At 42.9% G+C, this 16,098-nt stretch overlaps 1 protein-coding gene across 2 annotated transcripts in view; it reads left to right on the top strand.

The window, feature by feature from the left end:
* The window catches only part of iffo2b (intermediate filament family orphan 2b), a 28,305-nt gene that overhangs the window by 5,019 nt on the left and 7,188 nt on the right, over positions 1-16,098 (top strand). For both annotated transcript variants that reach the window (XM_070958994.1, XM_070958995.1), the window contains exons 2-3: positions 14,004-14,064; positions 15,530-15,625. In XM_070958994.1, the coding sequence (XP_070815095.1) occupies positions 14,004-14,064; positions 15,530-15,625 (157 nt within the window). The remainder of the gene's footprint in view (positions 1-14,003; positions 14,065-15,529; positions 15,626-16,098) is intronic.

Raw genomic sequence — 16,098 nt, 5'->3', positions numbered from 1 at the left:
ATGAAAACAGAGGCTGACGCTGACGAACGTATTTGACAGCCGACAACAGACTGTATGTTAGCTAAGAACAGAAACCGGGTCTTGCTGCCCATGATAGCTGCCTTTATGTGACCAAGACACAAAGTGCACATTTGTTTCGAATTTACATGTCAGTGCAGCAGTATTGCAGACAGCTTCATCCAGTATGCAGATTGCTGCACAGACAGAAAGATAGAGACGAAGAGACAGCAGTTATACTTGTGCTAATATGCTAATACACTGTCAAGGAGCTGCATGCATAAAGATAAGGGCAGTTATTTGCTTGTTCCAAAGATGAGAGGACAGTATATTGATATGACTTTACATGAATATCTGTGGAATAGAGATGCTGCACAGACAGAAAGCGAGAGATGCAGAGCGCGGGATCATTTACAGTATTATACCATTTTAAGGTGCAGTGCTTACTGCAGTGTTTTGGACATGCTGTAGTGCTATAGGACACATTAGCGACACACTGTGCCCCGGGCGTGACTCAAACAGGAGGTCCCTGGTCATTGCTGTGGCCTCTCCTAATTGGTTGTTTATCCCATCAGTGAGCAGAGGCCAAACAACTGTCCTCCTGGATCACAGTGCGGGTGACACAGGACGTATCGTGAACCAGAACGCTCTCCGGGCCTCTTGGGCACGTTCTTCCTGCATGAATAATTCACACACCCCTGAATTTAGCTGTGTGTGGATCAATGCGATGAGAATTCGCTGAAGACACTTTTCCAAGGCTTTGATCTTTTCTTCCTGCGCTTAGGAGAGGTGAAAAGCAGAGCTGAGCATCTCTTTTGAAAGCAGGATTCAGGGTTGTTGTAATGAAGAACTGACTAATTACAGGGTGAGGTGTGCTGTGATTCAAAAGCTGAAGGCTGCATTGTGTTTCAAATGTCATATTTATCCATATAGAGCAGTGCTGATGAGCTCTTCAGCCTCTCCCCATCTGTCTTTGGTGCTGACCTGCCCTGCCTATAATCCAGGCCGTCTATTCATTAGAGGGATTTTCTCTAAGCCGTCACCTAGCACCAAGTCTCCAACCTCCAGCCAGCCCTGCGCCACGTCCTGGCACGCAGCCGCCGCTCTGAACTGGGGCCTCTCGGAGTGGAAGCCTCCCTGCTGCTGAGATACAGCGAGGGAGAAAGAGAGAGAGAGCTCAGTTCACTAACACCATTGAGCTCCAGATTAGAGTCTATATTGTTCCTCTCTTACTCCCTCTTCCTGTCGCTGTGGCGTGCTTTGCCTAAGCTCACAGCACGTTTTTAAACTCGCAGTCTCTACTATTAATACTCTTATTGCTTTGAAAAAGTACTCATTTTGTAGGTGTCACCAGCATTACGAGCTTGGGTCGTTCTGAGCGGAAAAACTGAGGGATATATCTTAATCCTCTGCGCCATGGACCTCCATTGTTGTTTGAGATGTTCCTTCTTTACAGTGAACACGGACACTATTTTGAGTGAACCCCACCTACACCATCCTGCTTCTGTAAAGAGCAGTGGTTATCAACCTGAGGGTCAGGACCTCCAGAGGAATTGCAAGATAAATCTGAAGGGTCTTGAGATGATTAATAAGTTAGGAGAGATGAAACAAAGTACAATATGTGTGGGGGGAGTTTGGACTGTCTTCAAATTATTGCCTTTTTTTCTCCTGAAATATTGGAGAATTTTATGGCTTCAGGTAAATAAATCAACCCGACAAGGCAACGGCTCACAGCTACAGTCACAAGCCAAAAAGGCTGGGAAACACTGCACTAGAGCACCAAATGTGTATTAATCTGCAGCTGGAAATAGTCCCCAACAAAAGCAGTTATTAAGTCTTCTTTGAGTAACGTTTCCTAAAAACGGTGCCCTGCTGTTACAGAAAATTCATCTGAATCTGTATATTTGTGACATGTTTTTGTGCATGCACAGGACAGGAATGGTGGAAAGTACTGACATATAGATTAAAGCAGTTTTGGGTTATGAGTTTTCATACAGTAAGAAAAATATAGATATAGAAATAGCGCCAGTCTCGCCCTTTAGGAACGTGCACTAGGTGTCCGTGGACCATTATAAGAAAAGAAAAGGCCAACAAAATCAAAAAACGCTAATGAAAATCTGCGTGTGATACCGTGATGGGAGCGTGTTTCCCCTCTGCTTCCCTGTGCCTTTGTTCCCTCTCCTCTCGTGTGGAGCTGTTGTGCTGCGCAGCTGCGATTGATTATTCATGGGTATCGATACAGCTGAGAGCAGTGGCGCGTTGCCACATTGAAAAGTGCAGGAATGCACCTGTCTTTTCGTGAGCGCTGACTGCATAGGGGGGAGTGAGCCGTGCTGTAGGTTTGGCTGCTGGATTATTTTGGAAAATCAGTTGCGGCCCGAAGCAAAGCAGCAGACCAACAGTTTGTTAGGTCAAGTAAGTCTTACTGCTAAGACCATAATCATCAGACTTAATCTTTATTTACACCTAATAATTTAACAAGTGCCTAAGCCTCTCTGTTCAGACCTGCTCAGTTCGAAATGCTGCTGCGCCTTTTCAATGACCTGGATGTGCTGGCACAGCAACCTGATCTAATAACCTCTATATTTCAAAAGCTCGTTATTCCAGAAGAAATGCTGTTTTTTTAAAGGCACCTTAGAAAAACAAACACACACATCTCTGAGCGGTACGATGCTGCACGTATGCCAGATAGGAAGATTGTGTGCGAGAGCCTTGACAGGGAGTTAAATCTGTCTCCGTTCTCCTGTACGCTGACCTTAAACTAGACCAGATGTGACGCTCCTCAGAAATGTATTGGGAAATAAAGTGCTTTAACCTCCTGTTGCAGCATTTATGGCTCTCACAGCAGCAAAAAAACAAACAAACAAACAAAAAACTGTCAAATTAAAGGCTCAATCCATGATCTGTAAACAATGTAGTGCTAACAGACGATTGTAACTTAGAGGATCCATATCTTCAGTCATAACCAGAAAGATGTACTTTATCTGTATGGCAAAAAATCAACACAATAAATATATACCTGTAATTGAAATACCTAAATATTGTTGTAGTACTGCTGATTTTCAGTGTGCATTCATACCACACATACCTCATCTTCACTGAACAAGGCAACAGCCGTCTTCACGTCCTTCCCCTGCAGAAGAAAATAAAAGAAATACTGCACATCAGGGATCTCAAAATCAAATTACTTGGGAGCCACTGGCCAGGTTTGCTTGGGAGGGAGGATGTTTCAACACTCAGTGGAACTTTTTTCCTGTTTATTATGAATTAGAAGCTGAATACTTCCCTCTGCTCTGCGGCATCCTGCTCCAGATATGTAATAATATCATCGTTCTCTTTGAGAGCAGCATCTTTTCTGTGCAGCTCAGACAGTTATCTCTCACATTAAACGCCACCTCTCTCGAAACCGTCTGTGGTCCAGGTCCATGTTTCCTTTGGGCTCTGAAAAGAGGCATTTTGGTGCTCGGTGTGAGGCGGTAAATCAAAGTGCTGTTAGTCCTCGCTGAGATGTTCGTGCTGACAGGTTGTGCAGTAAAGCAGTAGTGCTAAATGTGAAATGAACTTCAATTAAGGCTGCAACTAACAATTATTTAATTATTATGTTCTCAACTAAATCGTTAGACTTATAAAAGGGGGAAAAAAATCACAATTTCCTCAAGCCTGAGGTGGCATCTTCAGATACTCAGTTCACACTCATCAGGAAACCAACAAATATGCACATTTGAGTGGCTGGAACATTTTCAGTTGTTGTAAAAGCATTAAATAAACGCAGTCCATTTATCAAAACTCAAAAATGAAAAAAACAACAGTATATGTGCAGGGGATGTTATGAAACGGTCTTGTGGTCTGCATCCGGCCCCTAAGCCAAGAGTTTCGGTTCTCTGTGTGTGATTAATCGAAAGCTAACTGTGGTCAAGAAACCAGATTTCTTCTGAAAAGAGTAGTTGCACTTTTATGTTTACTCTTGGGGTTCATCCTGCAGGTGTGTGTACCCAGAGCTACAAAAGACATTTGTCTCGTGCTGATGTCTCATAGCTCTATTATGTCTCACGTAATTTGAGTGCACACACCCTGACCAGTGAGGATTTGTGCCAGAGGTAAACATCACCGTCTTCTTTTCATATTTAATGGGATGACGCTCCCGGTTCAGCTCCACCCTAACATGGCCCGGGCATGCAGGCCCTTGTTTGTGCTCTCGTCCTTGTGCGCTTGCAAGAAATCTCACAAATCCATGTCATTTGTCACCCGGAACATCCAGCTGAAATCCCTTTATTATGGGATGAATAAGAAGTCTGGCTCATGTTTATACTGTACAGGTCATGGCTTTTGAGGCTTTGTGCAGTTAAATGTCTTGTACTTATATGATGAGTCAATAGCCGGGGGCCCAACGCTATTATGATGGCACTATAACGTGGACTGCAGGAAATTAAATCAGTGGGAAAATAACAACTTAACAGCACTGGAGTTGGTAGGGCGAGGGGTGGGGCGAGTTTGCAGTGAGGGACTGAAGACTGCAGGGAAAAGTGATTTTCTGTCACATCGCTCTGTCACCCCTCTGCTGCAGCCTGCACTAATAAGCAATAGATGAATTCTTGTTGCTCCGTGTTGTTATCAGCTCTCCTCGTTGCCTTTGAAAAAAAACAAAGCATATAATGCTTCAGTGGAACTTGATTGAAATCCTTTCAGACGCTTATCAGTTATTCTTAAGATAGAACTCATGACAAAGAACTCAGTTGATAGCAGAGAGATTTAACTGTCAGCCATTACAAACAAGCCATTAAGTTTGGGGTGGTTTCACAGTGGCAAAACCTTTGCGTGTCACTACAAAGATGGATCGGTAACAGTTTGAGAAATTGTTGCCATTATAAACACTTGTGCAAGTTTCTTTGAAAGCAATTATCCACTTTTTCTCCGGTTGCTCTGAGGTCATCGTTGGAAAGTGATGATAATTACATGTGAACACCTACGCGTTCGTCTCCCCTCTGAAGACGCCACAGCTAACCTGACAGCAGCATCCCTCAGGCCAGAGAAAAGAGAGCTTTTGGAGTTAAGCAATTAGATAATGCTTGTGCGTAGCGCAAACAAGTCAGGCTCACGCCCATTTTGTTGGGAAAAAAGTCAGTGTGGTGAAGTTGTGTGGCCGGGTCAGGAAGGCGTATTAGACATGTTACAACACTGGCTCCCAATTATCTGTCAGTCCATCAGTATGGAGGGAGGATCCACTGGTGTCATACCAAACCCTCCATTCAGATGGATGCTTTGATCTGTGGGAATTAGTCAGCCATGGTCTCACCTTGTTCCAAACAAATCAGGAACATGATTTCTGTCCGGGCTATATTTCTGTTTAATGTTGCCCTGTTGTGTCGCAGCTAGTCCACGTTATACAAGACTTTACTCTGCCTGAACTTGCTTCTCAGAGCTCCTTCAGCATCGAAATCGGTGAAAAGGTTGTTCCATTGAGCGAGGATTTACAGGAGATTATGCATGACATGACGTTTTGGTCTGCTAGCATTCATGAAGATCTGCTGACACACATTAAGCTTATAGAAGCTCAGTCCCTGTCTGAGAGCGAGCAAATACAGCGCTGATGCAAGAACTTAAATTAAGAGGCCGGTTTAAGACAGAACATTCATCAAACTCACAGATTATTACATTTCCCCGTGGCCGCAGCCTCTCATCCTCAATGTTAATGCTGTTTTATCAAATCTATTCCAAACATGCATTACGTCCGGGGTTTGACAAGTGTGCACCAACTGATACCGAGCTGCTGGAACATTTTGTCTGAATGTCCTGAAACACTGCACTAAGTTCCCAAAATCACTAATTGTACTATATATATATATATATATATATATATAACCCCATGGTGGTAATATATATATGTGTGTGTGTGTGTGTGTGTGTGTGTGTGTGTGTGTGTGCATATATACATGCATGCATATATTAAATAAATGTTTTTGCAGCAGTTATGGACAGTAGATATCTAATATGAGGACTCAATAACATTTTCATCCCATTTGTATTGCATTTTACATAATTTATCTAAGAGCATATCTAGCAGCTGTTAAACTCCGTCCAAACAGTGGAAACACACGTGCAGCTCCGGTGCAGCTATTAAGCTTGTTACTTAACTCAGATAACCTTCTCGTGTTTATTTTGCAGGTGATAACTATTGATATGTTGGGGAGTGTCGGCAAATAACCCTTCAAATTTCAAGGTGATTTGATTTTATTGCTGTTAAGCAAAATGGAAATGACTGTGGTGAAGTCACTGAGAACACAAGTCAAACAGGGCAAACTTAAACACGTCATACTCAAAAATGAGCGATACTGAAAATGTTAGAAAAGCTATCACGTGGGACAGACTCAGAAATCCAGAAGTAAATGTGCCTTATGTGCCAGCAGTTCACCGTTCACAAGCTGAAAAATGTCAGCAAATGCTTCTTCTCTTGAACCTCCCAGATTTTGATCAAAGCCATCTGATGTCTTGAAAGGAAAATGCTCAGTGAGAGCTATCTCTGGCAACTTTCAAAGCTCCTCGATAAGGCGAGCTTTGCAGACTGATAGAGAGACCAGTAATTAGGGATGCTGTCCTCATCTGTCATTACCAAGCTGAACTTTTTTGGTCACTTGTTGTATTTAACCCAAAGGTCGGAAGATGAGGAGTTCATCTTCAACCAGCCTGGTTTATTGGAGGAGACATTTAAGGTACACAGCAGGTTCTTAGGAAGAGGTCTGGTGTCATTTATCATACTTCTGTTCATTTCAAACTACCTGGTAACACTGTGCTGCTGTGAACTTTAAAGACGAGTCTGAAAAAATATTTCACACAAATCAACACAAGACATGAACACACAAAACACATGTAAACAGAAATATGTGTATGTATATAGCTATATATGTCTATATATGTATGTATGTATGTACAGCACTTACTGTCTGTGTTTATCTTGACTTTTCCTCTAGCACCACCATGGGGTTGACTTTTTTCTCTTTGTAAAACTATGAATTTCATGCATTCATGGTCCCCATAGGATGGATTTTAAAAACCTGGATCTCCTGATCCTTCATTTAGCGCCATCATCAGGCCAAAATTTGTGTTCCTCCAAAAAAAAATTACCTGCTAAATGAATGACATTCCCATCTGCCTCAGCAGTGCTTTGTGTTTAGTGCTAATGAACAAACATAAGTATGCTAACATGCTAACTGAGAGGGTTAACATACTTAATAAACTTCAGCATGCTAGCATTATCATTGTGAGCATGTTAAAATGCTTTTGTAATCCATAATGAGAAACATTACCATAAAATAAAAATCTCTCAACATTTAGAGAAGTCAGCAGAGCAATGACAAATACTGTCCCCTGTATTATCTGCTAGTATGGCTTGGGAAAATGTCTGCGGTCACTTAGCAACAGCAGCATTCCTCCAGCTCGTCCTTTCGGTGTCTGTGTCCTGTCTGGGTTAGGAGCGCTATATTTAAGTCTGGCCATGCTTGTGGAACATGGAGCAGAGGAGTCATCGGGCACTGAGCGATGGTCCTGTGCACAGTTTACATGATCGAGTGAGCCGGGAATTAATCTGCATCCGCATCCGATGAGGCCCGTGGCACAGTTTCCATGGACACGGGGAGAAGATGTGGTGATGGAGGACAAATGTGTGTGTTGTGGATGGAGGTCAGGGAGATCATGTGGAGTTAGCTGGAGCTGAGAAATGAAATAAGCTTTGACTTTGGTGCGTTTTCCCGTCAGACAGTGGGCTCCTGGGCCTCTCCACCTGCCGGTCCGATCCATTTCACATGGCTGCATCATTAGCACGCCACGTATGTGTCTCTGTGGAGTCTCAGGGAGGCTATAGATTACAGAGCATCATGACATTCAATCGATGGCAAACCATAGTCAAACCCCCTCCCCTTATTTTTTCCTCTCACCAAAGCCTTGCATCGCTCACTATTTCACATCTCTGTGCCAAAGATGCTCCTTCCCATCACGCCCCTCCTATCCAGCCATAATCATTGGAAGAACCTGTGCTGAAAATAAGTTACGACCCCGGCTCGCACACGGTGTTATTGCACGTAGAGGAGGGGGGAGTGCTGCTGTCATGGGGGAGACATTATAGAGACAGCTATAGGGATCCATGGGAGGAATCACGTGCTCTCTGGACTCTCAGACGTGATTTATCAAAACTGTCAGTGGTCCCATTTCATACGAGCAGCTGAGCTGAACGGGTGTTTGTCCTGCATGTAGCCAGATGTATTGATCCTTGAATCTGTTATCATGTAACACTTCCTGTTTTACTATTGCCTGCACTCACGAGAATGAATTGTAATGGCCCTATAAAAATCTCGTCATGGTGGTCAGACTGAGAGGCTTGTTTCAGAATAAATCACGGGATGAATTTGTGTCCTCACAAATATTTAAGAATAAATTAATGCTCTGCAGAAAAAGAAGCATGAATTATTATTATTATTAATAAACACAGCAGGTTTAGATATAGATTTTAAGTTGAGCATTAATCAGGGTAAGGAATACTAATTGCTATTGTGATTTGATAATATTGTTCCATATTGATATTGTATTGCTAACATAGAGTGTTTGTGACTGATGATGGTTTGTTTCCAGTTACCTGCAGAAACCCATAAATGCTCCAGTTATTGCCAAATGTTCTTATAACCTGGAGACTTAAATAACACGGATTAATCCATGAATTGAAATATTACTTGTGAAGATTTTAGGGGATTGCATTAAAAATAATAAACCCCCCTAAAAATAGAATTATACCTTTCTTCTTTCAGTGTTTCTTAGCGTGTGTTTGTATTCATTTAGGATGTTTGACATGAGGACAAGAGGAAAAACAGCTCAATCTAAGCTCTCAGTCACGAGTTTATTAGGTATGACTAGCTAAAACGATTGCAGTCTCTGCAAAAAAATCTTACCTTCATGAAGTAATGTCTTGTATCGTATAAAATTAAATAAAAAAGGAGGTGTTTCTGTTATTTTGCCTTTCTTCAGTGATATAAACGTTAGGCTACATAAGTGTTTACACACAGTTAACTGTGAACATTCGGTCAATGAGGACAAAGGGACACAAACATTTTTAAAAATCAAATTGAGGAATGGCAGGACCTTCACTTCAGGGTGAAAATTAAATAGATGAATTAGAAGCGGTGTATTATAGTTTCTAAAGGTATGTGTTTAAGGGTTAACCTGCTCTAATGCACAGGATACCTCTCTGAGCTTGTAATTTGACGTCTGCTTACTGAGAAATTCCACTCGGTTTTCCACTACATCGTATAGTTTAAACAGGGTGTTGTCTGACTCAAAGTTTTATTTGCTATGAGCAACAGAGGCTGTGTGTAATGATACACAACCACACCTCAGAGTTTCCCCTGTGTTCTTTAGGTGTTTACTGCTTACTCCTTTGTTACTTAGCGCCTGTTGCATTACAGTATAGCAGTCTTTGGAATTTGATCATTAAATTTGATCATTAATCATTTGATAGTCTCCTCCAAGATATCTTTTTGATCATTTTCTTTCTGGCAGACATAAATCAACCTTCAAGAGTAAATCATTATGTGTGTCATAAAACTATCACCACCAGCTTTGCCATTGGAAAGTGCCAAGCCTGGGAACATCAGTGCATCAGATGCCGATATGTGCATGCTGTGTCTGCAGGCACGCTGATGAGAAAACATTCAGACAGCTCGCGTGCAAACATAACTCCCAGACATACCACAAAAGGCAGGGAGTGCTCGCTGGCAAGCGCTGCAGGAATGCCTATTGTTCAGCAGTCAAAAATTCTCTGAGAAAATGTGTGTTTGATGCGAGGCAGTGCAGTATCCTCTCAAATCACTGCTTTTCATGAATCGCACAATATGTAGTTGTGATTTTTATTTTTTTTTTTTGCATTCATTGAAATGTGAAATTTTTATCCTTCGTTCATTTCATTGGAACAACTTTACTCAAAGGTGCAGTGTTTACGACAGGGACAAAATGTTCCAACCATGAGCGAATCTCTGAAGAATCTGAGGGAGTAACAGTCCTGATGTTAAGTCAAAGACGTCTTTGTATTGTGCTGCATAGTTTTTGACTGAAGTTAGCATGCTAACCAGTTAGCCCTGTGCTGTGTTGTAATACCACTTTGTACCTCAAGAGGCGTCCGAGGCGTCAGGAGACCGACAGTACAGCCCCCCGTAGTTTCAGCTGGGAGATGTATGCAAGTGGCGAGTTTGCTATGTTTCACAGGCTTTTTTTTTAGCTTTTTTCTTAGCTTGATAAAATTAACTCACAGAATGTAAAGAAAGGAAATATTCATATACCTATTTTCCTTATTTAACAGAAAAATGCAACCTTCTGAATTCACGTTTCTCTCTTCTACTGAAAGATAAGCTTAATTGCCAAGTTAACGCCAGACAAACACACTTCGTTCAAGCTCAACAGAAACGAAACTCACCACAACTGTCTGTCTTTGCCCTACAACAATCATTGACTCTGGTTTGGTTCTCCAGCTCAGATGTGAAAATATTCCAACTGTATACGCTGCTTTTCTACGCTGCAGATGACCGACCTTCCTCTCGCTGCTTTCCTGGTTCACGGCTCTCCTATCCAGGCGTGCCTTGTCTTTGTTGGCCTGGAGTCAGAGTCCTGGTCGGAGCTGCTGTGAATCACCTCGGTAGAGTTTTCCCTGTTGTCAAACTGGCCTCCTTTGGTCTCGGCGGCTGTGTTGGGTCCTGATCTGGCTGTGTTCACTGGGAGGCTGCTGAGCCCAGTTCCGTTGCCTGCAGCAAAGAGTACAGTGGGCAGTAGTGAGCGGTTACTCTGGTGATACACAGCCTCCTAATTGTTTGGAGAAACCTACAACAGGTGGCCATTTCTTACACATTGTACCTTCAGGTGCTTCTTTCAATCATACAACACTGAATTGAAGGTCCAGTGTGTTTATTTGGATTTAAATGGATTTGTTGGCAGGATATGGCAGAAATGAAATATAATATTCATAAGTGTGTTCTCATGAGTCTATAATCACCTGAAAATTAGAATAGTTGTGTTTTCATTACCTCAGAATGAGCTTGTTATATCTACACAGGGAGCAGGTCCTCTTCCACAGTCGGCCATGTTTCTACAGTATCCTAGAAGAGAAAAACCAATCACTGGCTCAAAAGAGCGCCTTTTGCGTTTTTAGCGGCCCTCATAGGGCCCGTCCCTATGAAGGCCGTTAAAAACGCAGAGGCGAAGCGTACTGAGGTGGTTGCAGTCTACAACCTCGCCACTAAATCCTACACAGTGGACCTTTAAGAAAACAATTGTGGTATGTTTATTATTAGATTTGATTGAAAGAAACATTAATAAAATGTGGAAAAATTGGTTAACTAATCACAGATTTACTCTTTAAAGAGCTTTAAATTTTCTTTATGGAAATTAGAAAGCATCTTAATGTGGCTCTTTAAAAGCTTCCATAATTAAGTTTAGGTTTTGTCTACTTTAGTTCAGTTTTGCCTTCCAAAAACAGAAAAGAAACCACTCAGTTTGTTGCAGAATGTTGAGCTGGCATCTGTAACACCACCCAGTTTTTGATTTATTAGAGCAAGATTGCAGAGGATGTGTCTGGCGGTAAACAGATGTCTGTGAGTTCACACAGGCTCCAACCCTCCTGCTGTCTTTGTCCTTGTAAGGAGACTCCGGGTGTGTTCGTTTGACTGAGTCACGCCAAAGGTGCAGGAAAACCAGAACCACGGCTAGGGCTGAGAAGCCAGAGAGAATACCTTTGCTAAGCTGTAGTGTCATCTCTGTTTGGATTATCCATTTTTATCTGGAAGCTTGAAAACAGTCAGAGGTTTTCCATTTGACTGTTATTGCTAATTGTAAGATTATGTGCAAGCAGCTGCTGCTTCGTCTGTCAATGATTCCATTACCTTTGATAGATGACATAAATAGCCTTGACATATTGTTGACACAGAGAGGCTTCCTCTCCATCAGTCGCTCGATTTAATCATGTTGTCCAGTTATCACCCACAGCATAACAGAAAAGGACGTGGTGGTTTCTACAGGAAGTGACAGCACAAGTGATGCACGTGCTGGCACAAATGGTTTTGTGGCTGCAGAGGATGTGATGCAGTTACGAACTCCAGCGACCTCAACCACAGTCCTGCGGCAGACAGACGGAGTGTTGTGGACACAGTAAAGCAGCGCTGCCAGCGTTTTTTAGACCAAGGTTTCAATCACAGTGCGAGCTGGCACGCCTAGCCGAGGAATACTTCTCTCTAATTAGACAGTGTACATTCAGTGTGTCCTGGATGGAAACGAGGCTGGGTTTTGTAGAGAAAGTGAGTCTGTAGTGACGCATGTCGTGATGCAGAAGTGACTTCTGGCTGTGCCCGTGTTTCTCTATGGTAGAGGCTATAGGAGTGTCCAAGAATTCAGCAGTGGTTATCAGATGTCAGCTTTCTCCTCTCCAGTAAACACATATGGTCAGGCATGCATACTTACACCACAACACACAAGTCTTCCCACTGTCTCTCTCACAAACACACACACACACACACACACACACACACACACACACACAGAAAACCCACTCTCAAATGATCCTCCTCCGTCGTCGTCCATGCGTCCACAGTGGCTCAGCAGCACGTGTGTCTGACTCCGGGCGGTTGCTTCATATTACTGAATGAGCTCCTTAATCACTCCGAAGCTCAAACTCTCTTTTTGGGAGGCGTCAGTGACTCAGCATGCCTGCTGTCTCTTATCTCACGGAGCAAGATGAGTGTGTATTCGGAGCAGGATGAACTGACCGGTGCAGTTCGGGTGGAGCTTTCCGTGCCTTGTACGCAGCACATATGCTGCAAGGCAATTAAAGATGCTCCTGGTTTTGTTTTTACACAGCTGCCATGGTGCAGATGAGTAATATGATCTGTCAGGAGAGGGCAAAGAAAACTGTGTTGCTAATCATGGCTTGTAGCCAATTGAGAAGGGGGGTCTGGCGCTGTATTTTTAGCCATGCTAGCAGCACGGCTCTGGGATGGTTCGTCCGTCGGTTGGCCGGTACACCACGCTGGTCCTCATTGAAATATCTCAACAACTGTTGGATCGATTGCCATGAAATTCAGCTCACATTTTCACGTCTCCTTCAGGATGAATTGTAATCACTTCTGTCATCCCCTGACATTCCCATCAGCCTTAGCTGTACTGCTGCTACAGCATGCTAACATGATGCTAACACCATAGTAAACATTGTCCCTCCCTAACATCAGCATTTTAGCATTGTCATTGTGAGCATTTTAGCATTCTGACATTAGCTTTTCGCACTGCTGTGCCTAAATACAGTCTCACACAGCTGCTAGCATGGCTGTAGACTCTCTTGAGCTGCCTGTTTTAGTGCAACTTGCCAAACTGGCAACTATGATATGATGAATGATTAAATTTATCTTATCTTCAATAAATATTAGCATTATGCCTTCTACAAATGGCTTTGCACAATGGTTGGTAGCAGTTAAGTTAAACTTTATCTCCGTAGGTTTCATATCTGTCAGCAGCATGAATACAGTTTCATTGGCTTTGAACTGTCGCCAGTGAAATCCTGTTAACAGATTCCCCAGTCCTGAGACTTCATGAGGAAAGATGTTTGCATGAAGGAATTCAGGCAGCAGCAGAAATACTCCACCCTTCTGGGTGTGTTATAGCTCGATTGTCTCTATTCTCCCTCTGCAGCCACTCAAAGGTGCAAAAACTATTCATGAGCAACGTTTGTTGTGTTTGGAGAAAGATGGAACTCCATTCTCTCTCTGTTTTTTTTATTGAGGCAGTGGGGTTGTAAAGATGACGGTACAAAGGATGAAGGAAACAAAAGAATGAAAACGGGGGGGGTAGTGGGTGTGAACCCACACTGTCAAGGGCGTTTTGTAATCAGAGATGGGACTATTATCCCCACAAAAGTACCATTAACCTGCCTAGTGGCCCCCAGGGGACCAGGCCCAGCAGTAACTGACCCACCTCTGTGCTCTGTGTTGCAGATGGGAGGAGGAGAAGTCCAAAAGAGAGCAGCTGGAGTCCACGGTGGAAACCATGCAGCAGGTCTGGAAACATTAACAATGAAATATATTCCACAAACACACTCGTGCACAGCTATTTGAAGTCTTGCCAGGAGTCACCGACCACAAGCAGACATGGAGCACGAATAAAATCTGAGCAGAAAGCATGAGCACGCATACATTTTCAAACTTGCTACTACAGCACATGCAGAAATATTTATATATAGCTCCGTTCTTCATGGTGCTTCATTCAGTGTGGACTCAGCAGAGCTGTACTAGAAGCAGCTACAGCCAGGAGGATGTGTCAGATGAGAAAAACCATATTACAAACCCATCAGGAGGAGCCTGTTGGCCTAGATTTAGATATAAACATCAAATATCACCAGCAGTCTACCATCATGTTTCTGTTCAGAGCAAGCAAAGGAAACAGATGTAGAGAGCAAAATCAATTCAGAGTGTCACACCTTGCGGCCATGTGATAACACGTCCACCATCGCAGCTGGTGTGGGTGCCTCATCTAGTCGGCATCCTTCCCCCTCTGCTTTTACTCAAATCGATCAGCAGCAGCATGCGTGTTTGTCTTAAATTCTGGGTCAGCAAAACCCCAGATAGAGAGGTGGAGTGCCATCCCCCAGGGGCTTTAACCTTTTAGAGCACACACAGATGTCGTTGTGTATGGAAGAGCTGGAAATCTGCTCAGAGATAGTAAATTCAGTGCAAACAGCCATTTATTGTGAAGGGCTCGGAGCCAAAGGGCTGTTACCATGTGCTGACTTAATACAGAGGCAAAAAACTGGCACTCTCTTCGGGACAGAATAAAGTCAACAGGGTTCTAATCATCTTTTAGTCGTTATAAAATTCAGTCTTTAAACTGCTGAGCACATGGATAATAGCTACTATAGGACAGCTATCCATTTAGGGCAATCGATTATTCAGCAAATTCCTAAGAAAAGCTCGTATTGTTAAAAGTTACGAGGGTCAGAGGGCTCAACTGATGTTCTAAAACAGATGTAAGCACCAGCGGAGTGTTTTAAGTCTAAAAGTTTGGTAAACTTTCTTGCCGAGAGTTAGATCAGGTCTATTCCCTCTTGTGTTTGTACAGTAAATATGAAGCTACAGCCAGCGCCCGGTTAGCTTAGCTTAGCATAGAGACTGGAAGAGGAAGCAAACTGCTAGCCTGCCTTTTTCCAATGGAAACAGCACAGGCTCACATTTGTATCACCTCAGTTATGTAAATGTGAAAAGAAAAGAAAACTATGCCCTCTGGGTACCGATCATAAAGAGCTGAAGAATAACCATTATGAAAATGTGTAACAGTAAAGAAGCTTTATTTGATTAGAAGGGCCTTACCTGAAATGGTAAGACGTTTATCTACCTGAATGCGTGACGTGAATGTTCGTTATAAAAATTTAGAAATGGTCATTTAACTTTATTCTACAGATTTATTTCAGTATCTTTGTTTACCTGTTATGTGTCTGAACGTTTACCTCACCGTGACATCCAATCAGAGCGCCCGGGAGTCGTCTGAGATCCAGGATGAGCTGAGCGAGAAGGTGGACAGACTGAAGGCCGAACTCGTGGTCTTCAAGAGTCTGATGAGTGATGTGAGTATTTGTTCGGCTTTCACACTGTAGACAAAGTGCTGCGTTAACTCCCATGCTTAAAGCATTCTGACAGTAGTGTTTGAAAAATGGCCAATCGTTTTCCCGGCTGTCATTCTGATAAAGGCCGTTGTTCATACAGGTCTAAGTAATAACACTAAACACACCCTTCCTTCCTTCCTTCTTTCCTTGAAAAATACACCATGCCAGAAAACCTCCAAGACAAGCATTCATTGAGAACAGCTCAAATAGCAGCTGTAGTTGAAGAGCACTTCCTGTTCTGTACAGCGCTGTATTGTTCCCTGGCAGGTCTGCTCTAGTGTGATATACAGCTGTAATATACTGCAGTGGGCTCAGTCACAGCTTGTGCTTGCTCAGGGATAAATATAGTTGGATGCTGTTTTTGTTTATGGACGGCTTTCTTGTTTATCTTGCTTGTCGTCACTTTTTTCATCTCCACATTGTGGATTTTTCAT

Source organism: Chaetodon trifascialis, chromosome 3 (assembly GCF_039877785.1).
Source record: "Chaetodon trifascialis isolate fChaTrf1 chromosome 3, fChaTrf1.hap1, whole genome shotgun sequence".
NCBI lineage: Eukaryota > Metazoa > Chordata > Actinopteri > Chaetodontiformes > Chaetodontidae > Chaetodon > Chaetodon trifascialis.
Note: the sequence above shows the minus strand (reverse complement) of the source record. Positions and strands in the feature narration are given on the sequence as shown.